Source organism: Euwallacea fornicatus, chromosome 12 (assembly GCF_040115645.1).
Source record: "Euwallacea fornicatus isolate EFF26 chromosome 12, ASM4011564v1, whole genome shotgun sequence".
Taxonomy (NCBI): Eukaryota; Metazoa; Arthropoda; class Insecta; order Coleoptera; family Curculionidae; genus Euwallacea; species Euwallacea fornicatus.
The window spans coordinates 3,483,620-3,496,311 of NC_089552.1; the positions used below are offsets into that span (position 1 = coordinate 3,483,620).

Genomic DNA, 12,692 nt, shown 5'->3' on the forward strand with positions numbered 1-12,692 from the left:
TCCATAATAATTTTGTCATGTAATTTCCTATATAAAATCGTGCAATTTGCACAACTACTTTTTGAATAGCGCATCCAAAGTTCCAAATGAGTTTCGAATACTTAATTATGGAATGTTAATCATAAAATTTTTAATCAAAAACGTCCAATAAATTAAATTAATTATTATATTAATCCACGACACATCCCTAGTTTAAAAGTTAGATTTCGGGACAGGTGAACTAAATAATTTTATATTACTGTCACTGTCAATAAAGTCGTCTAATGTCATTATAAGTTTACATTTTTGCTTTGTTTTATTTGTTTCATTTAATATTTATATATATTTCCTGTTCTTACTTTCGTATTTGAAGTATTGCAAGGGGGTAGTTTAAAGGCGTTTAGCTCCCATATGGTCATTAGAATCCACCCCTTCGAGATGTTCTAGTGTAGTATTATTTTCTTAGTTAATGGCTGTGATTTCTTCATTACTTGCCGCACAACTTCGTTCTATTAGCTGCGTAACAATATTTCCTAATTTTAAACAATAGAAATGTTAAATTTTCCTTTATCATTGACCACCCTTCTTACCCTCATGGGTTTGAATAGGTCCTATGGTGCCTCAAGTGACTTGGATGCAGTTGTAGTGGTAAATATTTGTTAAACTAGTAAAGTTCTATCAAGTTTAGTGAGGTTATTGCGGGTAGTGGATCACTACTTTGAAAATGAAATATTTTCTAAAATACCTCACCGATCAATATGGAGGTAACTTTGTAAAGTAGGAGTGTTTTCCTCTTGTAACAGTATATACACTGTTGGGTCAAACTACATCACATCTTTAAAGAGTAGACAATTAACAAGACAAATCATGGACTCTAGTCTCTATCTTTCCTTATCATTGTCAGATATTAATTTTATTAGTTTTAAAGTCCTAAGTTTTCCATTTAAAGATTAAGTAAGAACAAAATCTGATAGAGCAAAACAGATAATAAAGACAGCTTTGTGCAAATTCTTGACAATAGTGAAAAGTTCTATCTAACTCCCCTATCTCAAAACATATTACAACACTATACAATGGAGAACAAAAAAAGGTTTATCAATTTTGTATCACAGCATACTTTTGGATAGCAAGTGCAAAATAGTACAAAAAGTTACCCAATAAGAAACATCCAAATGTAATATATGCATAGTAATAAGTCCCTGTGACCTTAAAGCAGTATTTTCACAACAAAACCATAACTTTTCCTTTATTTTTTTTAGCAGTTGTAACTGGTTCTTTTAATGTGTTTTATAGATTTGAAGTTGATTCTTCTTTTTTCTTTCATTATATTTGGTAATGTTGCCTCATAATTAAGTAAAAGTTATTGGAGCAGTGGAATTGCATGTTATACTCAATTGTACGTAACTAAGAATAGGATTTCCCTTTATTAAATGCTTAGCTGAAAATTGTTTATCACTGTTTTGGTAACGAGCCTGTGACTATCTTCAGAAACTAGAAAAAAATTATTATAAAATTATCAGAATAGGAAAATTAACAGAACTTAAGTGTTAAGATTGAGGGTATGTAAAATATGTGATTCACTTAGAAAATTTCTCTTCTTGATAACTGTGGAATGTCAATCTTTAATTATCATACTCTAAAGATTTCATGTCCTTCTAGGTTTTTCGACACGGTGATAGAACACCTATCAATCCATACCCCAATGATCCCTATAGAAATAGATCATATTGGCCAGTTGATTGGGGAATGTTGACTAATGTAAGTGTCTATTTCCTTAGCATCTATTTTTAGCATTTGTTTAATGTGTTAATGATATTTAAGATTATTTATTGTCCTAGTTGTTCATTTTGCACTCTAATGACTCTACTCAACAAATTCAAATTTAATTACGGTCACATATTTACAGCCATTATCAATGTAAGATAAGTATTAACTGTGAAGTAAATCTCCAATTTAATCTTTTCACAAAAAAAAAACTTACAATAACCAATTTTAAGACTCATTGAAACTGGGAAATACTCTCATTACTTGAAACTCTTAATTAAGACAATTCAATCAGCACATTCAATAGTTGAACATGAATATGAACCTCTAGGTAGGTAAACAGCGCCATTACGCTTTGGGCCAATACTTCCGCAAGAGATACCAGGACTTCCTCCCCGAAGTCTATTCAGAAAAAGACATCTACGTCCGCTCTACAGACGTAGACCGCACCCTTATGTCTGCTGCTTCCAACCTGGCGGGTCTCTACCCTCCCATGGGATCGGATGTTTGGAAACAAGATTTAGCGTGGCAACCAATTCCGATTCATACTATTCCAGAGAAACTAGACGCTTTGTTAGCCGCGAAAAAGCCTTGCAAAAAATATGACTTACTTTATAAAAAGCTTTTTCAAAGTGAATATTTTGTGAATATATCCCATATAAATCATGATTTGTATGCATATTTAACCAGGTATTCAGGGATGACTATTAATGACTTGAGGCGGTTAGATTATTTGTATAATGACATGCAAATTGAGGTTTGGAATAATTATACTTTGCCCGATTGGGCGCAAAAGGTGTTTCCCGATAAACTGAGAAAGTGGGCTGCCTTGAGTTTTGCCACTTCGACTTTTACCCCAGAATTAGCTCGTTTAAAAACTGGTCCTTTTTTCCATAATCTTATTCAGCACTTCAAGAATCGTACAGAAACCCCTAAAGGGGCTCAGTATTATGCTCCTAAATTCATAATGTTTTCAGCCCACGATAACACAATCGCCAATTTGCTTAATTCGATGGGTGCATTTGATTATCACTGCCCTCCATACACCTCTACTATAATCTTTGAGCTCCATAAGCGTACCGAGAACTCTTCGTATGTAAATGTGTTTTATAAAAACACAACGGAGGCTAGATCTATTAAAATAGGCAATTGTGAGACAGATTGCGATTTTAAATCATTTCAACATATTTTAAGCCCTATTGCGCTTAGCTTGGACCAATGGGAAACGGAGTGTAACACTGGGTCTTTATTCGATAATTCCTTAGATTTCTTTGCTTTGGCCGGAATACTGTTTTTCTCGGTGTGTTGCATTGGATGTTTATTTTTATTTGCGATGAAGCGGGTACAGATTGCAAATAGGAATTTGTACTCGCAGTTGCCCGATGAAGAGAATGCTTGAAGTATTGCTGCATAGTTACCTAAGTAAACACGTACCTGTAGGTATTGTTTCACGTTAATATGGCTTGATTATCTGATGGCTGTTCTGAATCTATATTTAATTTAGTTTATAAGACTGTTGAGGATAAGTACTTTTTATTTATATATTATGACATTGTATATCTAAGTAACTTATTCACTATGTTGTTCTTAACTTATTGGTTTCATAGCTCAGATTTTTGGTTTTTGAGCTCTATACAGCATGAACTTTAGTAAGGATTTCCCCTTTAGCGCGATATAGATCTTAAAAAAACTAAGCAAAATATTTATGGGGCATTTTTTAAAAATGTCAAAAGAAAAGAGTTTAGTTTTTTGAGGTATATGTTGTGTTAAAAGAGAAACTTCTACTTAGGATTCACTGTGCATTTTATCAATGATGGCAAATATTAACGTGACGATGAAAAGTGTATTATATCGATATTTTATTATACATCTTAAATGAATTGTACACTTACGAAACGCTATTGATAAAAAGATTGTTAAGGTATATTTGAAATAAAATAAAACCAACATGAAGATGCAATGCAGGCGTTTAATTTTCTCCTTTCGTATCAGAGCTTAAAAGGTATTTAAATGTTTAAAGTAAATTGTAAAAAAATCGACAAAAGGAAGACCTTAGCTATTTATTGGATGAAACGTATTTTGGCTAATGATCCACCTTATGACTCAACTACTTTCTTCGTTGGGTTTTTTAAACGGGTAGTTTATGATGTCGAAAATCTCCTCTTTGGAGTGTATTTCACTTGCTTCACAAAGTATTCTTAACAGGATTATTGCTTCAGTGTTGTTATAGGAAATTCTGCTTTTACGGAGAAAAATTAAAAAATTTAACATGCATGTAATCAAGCATCAGGAAATGATATACAATATTCTCACACTACAAAAGAAATTGGCAAACTGGAAACAAAATAGGACTCTTTAACATCAACAATATCCTATTGACTACATTAATTTCCTCAAAAAAATATCGAAGTCTCCAATATTAAACTGAATTAATGAGTTCCTAGGAAGACGTTTTATTAAAGAAACACTATTAATGTTGAAATTGTTGCCTCTGTTTCTCGCAGGCCTTAGTCTCTAATGGTATAATTGCGTTCGTCAGCCAATATACTCTACGTGTTTAACCACCAAGCAAGAAATAGTTCGTGTGTGTTAAATGGTTTTATTATTTTTATTTATCTCTACAGTAAAATGTGTGCTCACAAAATCAATATGTAATAGAAGTAACTGGTTTAGCATTAAAATTGTCCACCCTCTATATTAGCATTACGGTGTCCAAGTCCTAAAAGCGCATTAATCTTCTTCAGCATAAATTTGATAATGCCAAATTAACACTTTCAAAGGTCTTTAGACTTACGATTACATACGTTAAATGCACTGTTGCACAAAAAAATACATTATAAAATTTTCATTTTTGCGTGAACAGAAAATTTGCCTTTTCGCTGGGTAACACACATAAATTTTCCTATGTGGAACAAAAATTCGTTACTATTCTAATTTTTGCATATTTTTTATATCATTTTTTTTAACTTATAATTTATATATTTTGTATTATATTTTTATATTAAAACTATTTATTTGGTACTCTACTTTTAGAAAATTAAATAAAATTAGAATGTCTATTTATAGGAATATTTTTTATAAAATACGAAGAAAATCGAGAATTACCTTGTAAAATTAGCCATCATTTATGTGCTGTGTTCAATAATCCAATAATCTCGTGCGAAAAACATTGACAATGTTAATTTTTGACTATCGTATAAGTTTTACTTTGTAAACCATTTAATGCGCTACACGGCAGCCCTTTTCATTACGATAAAAATTAATCCTTTATTAGAATATGTGTACACTGATGAGGATTGTGCAAGATCCTGCCATAACGATTTAACTTTCGATACCTCGAAAATTACTAGGATTAAGGATATTGTCCAGGTGTCAACCTATAATATAGGGAAGGTCTTGTTCCGGAATTTTTTTTTTCATGTACAGGGTGGTTTAAAGATGCGTAATCGTATATATAACAGAAGACGCTTGATAGGCATTGACAGGAAACAAGTAGATAAAAATATTGGGAGAAGTCCATTAAAAATTATAAATCACATATTTGGAACCTTTAGAGATTTTTTTGTATAGCCTTTTGTCTTCCAGCAAAAATGTAAATATTTATTTCATTTGTAAAGTTTATAAGAATTTGCTAGCGAGTTGTGATACAAAAGATCAACGAACTTCAACAACTTGCTTTACTTCTGTAGATGTGCTTTTTATTACTATGGACATAGACTGGAAGAGTGTCTTTAATTAAATTTGTCAATTTGACGGAACCTTAAAAACTTCTGAATCACTTATGGAACTGCAGAACACGTTAAACTCTATGCGAAGAGCTCCTATAAGACGCGTACCTATCTACCTACCTATACAATTCTTTAATGAGATGTTTTCTTACGTATATTGTTAATTTATCTTTATTCTTGCCAGAAATGTTGCTTAAATTTTTCACTTGCGTATACGTATACGTATAGATAAGTTTTCATAACAGGAACCAGATAATTAAAATAATACGGATTATGAAGTGGATTAACTTCTAAACTTAAGGATTACTTTGAAAATCCAGCAAGTTTACCAAACATAGATTATGTATTTAGTATTGACTGGTTTGAATATAAATATACCTAGTATGCAGTATTAGAACATAGTCGTGTCTGGCAATTGGAGCAGATCATCAAGATGAAAGTAGCAGTCTTCGTTTTGGGATGTTTTCTTAGCGCCTTCGTCTCTGCTGAAATTGCAGAGGTAAGTTTTTATTCCTCAATTTTTCCCTGGAGTTTGTAACTCTATGTTTGTCATACTTCTTTAGCAATTGGAGTATGACTGGTCCAATATCAAGCCTCTTAACATCGAAGTAAAGCCTATTGGGCCCCCAGTTTCTGACGGAACTGTGAAGATTGTCGGTGGTACCGTTGCCACCCGCAACCAGTTCCCATACCAAGCTGCTTTGGTTATCAATAACTCTGGCTTTTGCGGAGGTTCCATTATCAGCAACAGATGGATTCTCACTGCTGCCCACTGTGTTGATACGTAATGCGCTCTAGTTTTCTCCTAATTTCATAGAGTAACAATATTTCCTTATTTAGTAGTACTACTGTGAGTGTCATTCTTGGTGCCCACAACCCTATGACCACCATCAACGAACCCACCCAAGTGAGATTGGCTGCCGATTCTCGTATAATCCACCAACAATGGAACCGTGCTACTCTATCCAACGATATTGCTCTTCTTTCAGTTAATAATATCCCTAATAATACTGCAATCTCTGCCATCACTCTTGCATCCGCTTCTTCTGGAACTTTTGTTGGATCTAATGCTATTGTATCAGGATGGGGTAGAATATTATTCTCGGCTTTTAGGAATTTCCTTGCAGTTAATTTTTCTACATAATACTTAGGAAGGACCAGTGACTCTAGCAACGCCATATCTAGTGAATTGAGGTTCGTCCAGGTACCAGTTATCACCAATGCAGTTTGCCAAAGATCTTATGGATCCATCATCCAGAGTCAACACATTTGCACTTCCGGAAGTAGTGGTCGCGGTTCTTGCAATGGAGACTCTGGCGGACCATTGGTCGTAAACGGTGTAGAAATTGGTATCGTTTCCTTCGGAGCTTCCCAATGCCAAGCCGGACACCCCAGTGCTTTCGCCAGGGTTTCCCACTTCAGGGACTGGATCCAAGTCAACTCTGGAGTTTAAGATGTTATCGAAAGTTGTTAATTATAGTTAAAAAGTAAACAAATACAATACATGCACTGATCAAAACAATATGACTTGTTTAATTTGGGATAATAATTCACTTCAGACCACTCATTTTGGGTAATTCGTCCTCAATCATCTGTACGATTAAGTATGATAATGATTTATAATGAGACAAACACATATATAAGTTTTAAGTGATTATAATAAATCTTTTTTGGTAGCAAACAGCAGAGGTAAAATACCCATTGTTAAAACAAGCTTGCATAACCGTTACAAATCGTAAGGTACCAACATCTCCTGAACAGGGTAAAGGTTGAGGGTTGGTTTCCTAACCAAAAAATCAACCAAATAAAATTATAAACTTAATGAATAAACTTTGAGAATTTCATTTATTCGGTTGTGTAACAATGCACTACTGGTTTCGCATTGTTACGCTGCACCATCACTCCAACTGTTGCACCAATAGCAATAATGTGCATTGGTGCAATTGTCCGAGGCAACATAATAAGTGTAACGAAATTTTTCGATAATTTTTGGGGAGTTTGCACCAAAGTAAAAGTAGTCATTTGTGGTTTAAGTTCTATCAAAATATGCTTTATAAATTTTGAATTATTATATATGAGAATTCGTTTGTGTGGCTGTTATCTAAAGCATTAACTGAAGAGCTTTGTATACTTATCTGCTCTTGTTCTCATGATGGGGGCCAAAGCATCGTTGCATAGGGAGCTTACCCGAAGTAAGCGCATCGTTCCTGTTAAAGTGGAGATCTGGTGATCATTCGAAAGCATAAGCTCCTTATTCGGTATACTTCTCCGGTGCTGCTAAGGGACTCTCTTATCCTTAGCTGACAAGTCAGATAGGTTAAGACTGGCATCGACATGTTACTGGGATCTGGCTGGCACTAGTAGCTGCTGCTACGAGTTTACGACTTGGTTGAAACGACGGTTTTAATATTATGCTATAGCAATATCCTTCTAGGAAATCTACATTTCAGAGCGGATTTCACATTTGGTTCACCAATCTTCTAATTCCTTGCCGAATTGCTCATTGCGATGAGCTCTTTTTTGCCACGATCATATCAAGCAAATACCCTTTCCAGTTAATTAAATTCGTGTTCCAAAGCGAACTAACCATGAGGAAGCAATTCGGCCTGACGATCATGTTTGGCAATTCCACGATTTATGGGCTCCAAAAAGCTGTGAAGAAGTTCGTAGTATGGTTAAATTTTCCTAATGATAAATGTCGATATTTCCTATATACAGTAGAATCAACGGCCTTCCTCTAAACGCGTTAAATGAAAGGAGAATGGGATTTTATAGACGACTGAATTAACTTCTTTGCCTCTTCGAGTACTAAATGGAGTCTGTGTTGTTCATCGATTACCAGGAAGAATCAATGAAGTAAAAAGCTTATGTATTAAAAATTTGCTTTTATGTGTGCTATTTTTGGGGTTATTTCCATTATTAACCTTTTCTCAGTAATTCTATCTCCTCATTCTCATTAATTATTGGAGACGTTCTCGAATTATTTAAAACAACGGGACCCGTCTCTAATCATATGGTTTGATTAAACTCAGTAGTCGTGACGTAATTAATAAAAAAATTAACCGGTATTATTTTCATAACAAAATTTAATATCGGAAGGCCAATTAGATGAAGAGCGACCAATAAAACTTGAGACTGATAGAATTTTATAAAAGATAAAGGGAATTAGGGTGATGAGAAAATAATGATTTATTGTCAAAGTGAAAATCCGGCTTTTAAGTACTTTAATTTTAAAAAAGTACATAGCGTTAATTTGAGGCTTATTGGGAATAAAACGTCTGAGAAAATGCCAATTGAAATTGCGTTGTTTAAGGTGTGATCAATAATTCATGTCTGGAGATGACGGAGGGCTCACCAAAAACCTGGAGAGGTTTTAGTATGTTCGGATTTCATTATATTTTCATTCGAATTCACTATTTTCCTCAGTTTTACGCCCTAAAATGATAAGTAAAATATAAGTATTTTCGGAAAATAAGATACAAAAAGTGTCGTTTATTATCAAAAAACTTTCACACTTTTCTCATAAAATACATAGGAATTCGGAGGTCGAGTTTACAAGTCACTTTTATTTCAAAAAAAGAAACATTTTGTGACATAAAACTCAACAGAAGAAATCAAGTTGCACCACCGATTGAAATTCGAAGTTCAAGGTAAATGAAAATAAGGTGGCTAGCATAGAAAGTGAAGGACAGGAGAAGAAAGAGAAACGAAGTAGGTCAGCTGGAGTAAAAAGAAGACCACAGAAAGTTAACAAATGCAAATATTGAAACATTGATTTTAAAAAATGTATCAATTTATGAATATTAAAGAAACAGGACGAATCTCAATTGGAAGTTTTCGTTTTAACACGACATAGACCACAAAAAAGTAAGCATAATTTTTATGTAGCATTTTTTCGAAATGTTATAAACTACGGAAATATACACATACAAAAAAAAGTTAAGAAAATTGGGAGACTTTAAATAATCAATTTTCTGACAAGCGGGTAAGTCACAATGGATAATGGCCCGCGAGATTGCGAGATCTAAATCAATGAGACTTTTACCTGTCGGGTTATGTGAAAGTCTTGATGTGCTCTGGCAGAGTTGGGTGAACGAGGAGAAAACACCGCAGAAATAACTGGATGAAAAAGATCTTTTCTAACAGTTAATGAGGCGAGCAACAATGAGTCTAAATGAAACTAATGGCCACAATTTTGAACACTTTTTGTAATCCGCCCCGGATCGAATAATATTTAATCATTATTTCTAAGAAAACGTTACATAAAGATTTTACTTAATTTTTTGGCGTGTATGTTGTATTAAACGGACTACCTCATATTATTAATCACCTAAGATTGGATATAATTGAAAGAACAATGATTATTTGTGTAATTCATCCGACTGGATATATGATCATAATACGTACTTAGCTACTAAAAAAGATTCCGAACAAGCCTAAAGTTGTCGTAAAAACGCGATAAAAAAATTGATAACTGAGGTTAAAAAAGTGTCTATCTTTGTTTGATAAGAGGACAATAATGTTGAGCATGAACTATTCCAAATATGATAGACATATTTGGATCGAAGAATATTCAATGGAGTCAGCGAAGAAGAGTGAAGAGGGTTGACTTTTGTGAGGAAGTCTTAAATTAAATGCAGATTCTGAAAAAAGGAGAAAATATGCAAAGCGAATAAGGACAATCAGACAGAGTAAATAATGGCGATGAAGAACAATAAAACATGAATTATGGAATATATGGGGAAACGCATAACGAACTAACCTTTTCTTAAATGGTCCTTTTTCAGGTAGTTCATTATTTAAAGCAAGAAGGTTTAAATTCAAAGCATATCACAAAAATGCTGTATAAGCCCTCCCTTATCCATGATTAACGTATGCCTATTTCCCAATAAACCCCCCCGTTTAATGGTAACGAATATCACAACATTACTTTAAAAATCAAAATTGAGAAGCTGACTTTAGAGTATGTTCCTTAACAAATGCTTAATTCTTCATTACAACAAGAAATTTTCCAAATATAAAGTGAAAATCTTTGATTGTTTGTGTATTATTAATGAAAAATTGTAAATGTGGGCATATTTTATTGCTACCTTTAAAGGAATTGAAAATGATTCTCTAAAGTATGATCGAAATTAGCCTTACGTACATACATGTAACTGGACAGTGGTCAGGACATTCGAATTTGTTTTTAACAATATGTTATCAAATCTGGCATCTACCGAGACAGTAATTATCAAACTTTCTTTCAGACATTATTATTGGAAATCCATTCTTCCCAAAATATTTGCGCGAGGTCTGATATGTTGAACGTGATGAAAGTTCATACCTACTGAGTATATTCTGAAAATATTTCCCTGGGATTCAAGTGATTTACGACCCTTATGCTTCAAATTTTTACTGCTATTATCGTCACAAGATCTACCTCTTGTAAATAAAAACAATGCTGAGCTATTTGCTTATTTAGGCGACTAATAGAAATAGCGATTAGAGCATTTGAGATGTCTTAAACTGTTATTATGATGAATGAAGGGGATTATCTGGTAATGGACAGCAAAATATTTGCTAGGTAGTGGAAAATAAAGGATTTATCCGATATCGTTTCTATATAAAAGGTTTGGCTCTCATTAATGATAACATATTGGTAGCTTCAATAAGAGAGTACCAAAATGAAAATTGCAATTTTCGTCGTCGTCTGCTTGTTGAGCTCCTCCGTTTCGGCAGATTTCAGCCAGGTAAGTCCTTCTTTTACATATTATTTATTTAAGACAAGTTAGATGAATGAATACTTCTAAAGGAGTTTGAATATGATTGGAATAACCTCAAACCTATCAACGTTTTCGTTGAACCCATCGGTTCGCCTCCTGCAGATCATGGACTCAGGATTGTAGGTGGCGAAGTTGCTCAACGTAATAGCTTTCCCTATCAAGTTGCCTTGATCATCAACAACTCCGGGTTTTGCGGTGGATCCATCATCAGCAATAGTTGGGTGCTGACTGCTGCTCACTGCATTTCCTCGTAAGTGTCCATACGAATTCTTTTGCTACTGTCTAAATATTCGGTTTGATAGTACCTCTTCTGTGCAAGTGATCGCTGGTGCTCATAACCCTAGCACCACTGTCAACGAGACCAACCAGGTCAGGATCAACGCTAAATTTAATATTATTCATGACGATTATGACAGCAGAGCTTTGCTCAACGACATCGCCCTCTCGAGAGTCGACATTCCTATTGAAAACAAGGGAATCTCCGCCATCAAACTTGCTCCCGCCAATTCTGGAAATTTTGTTGGAAGCTCCGCCGTTCTTACTGGATGGGGAAGGACCAGTGACTCCAGCAACGTCATCGCTAGTGAATTGCATACCATTCAATTGCCAATCATTACCAATGCCGTCTGTCAGAATTCTTTTGGAAATTACGTTCAAGACCAACACATCTGCACCTCTGGAGCTGGAAATCGTGGTGCTTGCAACGGAGACTCTGGTGGTCCATTGGTAGTCGAAGGTTATGAAGTAGGTATTGTCTCTTTCGGATCTCGCTCTTGCGAAGCTGGACATCCTACGGTCTACGCTAGGGTTTCTGCCTTCAGCGAATGGATAGCCAAGAAAACTTCGAAATGAAGCGATTGCTAGCTAGGTTGTCAAAATCTATAAATTCTAAATTTTCTTTATGTTGACACATTAATAAATATTTTGAAAATTTTACTTTCACATGGTTTTATTAGATCTCATAAATAAAAGAGTTTTTTTAAATAACTGCGTGAATAAAAATGATGAGTAACTTGACGTACATGAAAAAAAAAAGAACGACTGCACGTGGTGTTCCCAGGCGGTGACCCATCCAGGTGTACTAACCACTCCCGGCGTCATTTGACTTCGGTGATTAGATGGAAATCTCAAACTCAAAACAACTTTATTTACATATTAATAATTACATATTACACCTTAATTGCTAAGTATATACAAAAATATATTTACACAAATAATTAGAGAGTCTTCGCACTCGACATGTCGGACATGTACAAGAGTGCGACATAAGCCGCACTTAGGGCACAGTGGATGTTGTTATGTCCAGTCGCCATCAGAGGGTACGTTAAAGACACGTGCAGGACAATTCACCACCCGGACTCTGGGCCCTTATATGAATATTTGCGGAACTAGCATGTACATGAGTAAAACGTGTTTTTATATAAGCTCTTTAATGCACGATGTTATGTTATTGGAA

The 12,692-nt window shown here is 34.4% G+C and overlaps 2 protein-coding genes across 2 annotated transcripts; both read left to right on the top strand.

The window, feature by feature from the left end:
* The first annotated feature begins 257 nt into the window (after window positions 1–257).
* LOC136342425 (prostatic acid phosphatase-like) lies at window positions 258–3,703 on the top strand. The gene is made up of 3 exons (XM_066288211.1): window positions 258–627; window positions 1,639–1,737; window positions 2,075–3,703. Exons 1-3 carry the CDS (start codon window positions 532–534, stop codon window positions 3,140–3,142), a joined length of 1,263 nt encoding a protein of 420 aa, XP_066144308.1. The 5' UTR covers window positions 258–531; the 3' UTR covers window positions 3,143–3,703.
* Window positions 3,704–5,844: 2,141 nt separating this feature from the next.
* On the top strand, window positions 5,845–12,172 carry LOC136342629 (transmembrane protease serine 9-like). Its single transcript, XM_066288620.1, has 7 exons — window positions 5,845–5,970; window positions 6,035–6,255; window positions 6,312–6,559; window positions 6,623–6,918; window positions 11,129–11,203; window positions 11,266–11,486; window positions 11,539–12,172. The coding sequence occupies exons 1-7, from the start codon at window positions 5,905–5,907 to the stop codon at window positions 12,086–12,088; spliced, it is 1,677 nt and encodes a 558-aa protein (XP_066144717.1). The 5' UTR covers window positions 5,845–5,904; the 3' UTR covers window positions 12,089–12,172.
* Window positions 12,173–12,692: the final 520 nt, after the last annotated feature.

Coding starts and splice junctions, on each gene's coding strand:
- LOC136342425 (XM_066288211.1), top strand. CDS start 532: ATGTTAAATTTTCCTTTATCATTGACCACCCTTCTTACCCTCATGGGT. Junction 628..1,638: donor ACTTGGATGCAGTTGTAGTG/GTAAATATTTGT, acceptor ATGTCCTTCTAG/GTTTTTCGACACGGTGATAG. Junction 1,738..2,074: donor ATTGGGGAATGTTGACTAAT/GTAAGTGTCTAT, acceptor ATGAACCTCTAG/GTAGGTAAACAGCGCCATTA.
- LOC136342629 (XM_066288620.1), top strand. CDS start 5,905: ATGAAAGTAGCAGTCTTCGTTTTGGGATGTTTTCTTAGCGCCTTCGTC. Junction 5,971..6,034: donor TCTCTGCTGAAATTGCAGAG/GTAAGTTTTTAT, acceptor ATACTTCTTTAG/CAATTGGAGTATGACTGGTC. Junction 6,560..6,622: donor TGCTATTGTATCAGGATGGG/GTAGAATATTAT, acceptor CATAATACTTAG/GAAGGACCAGTGACTCTAGC.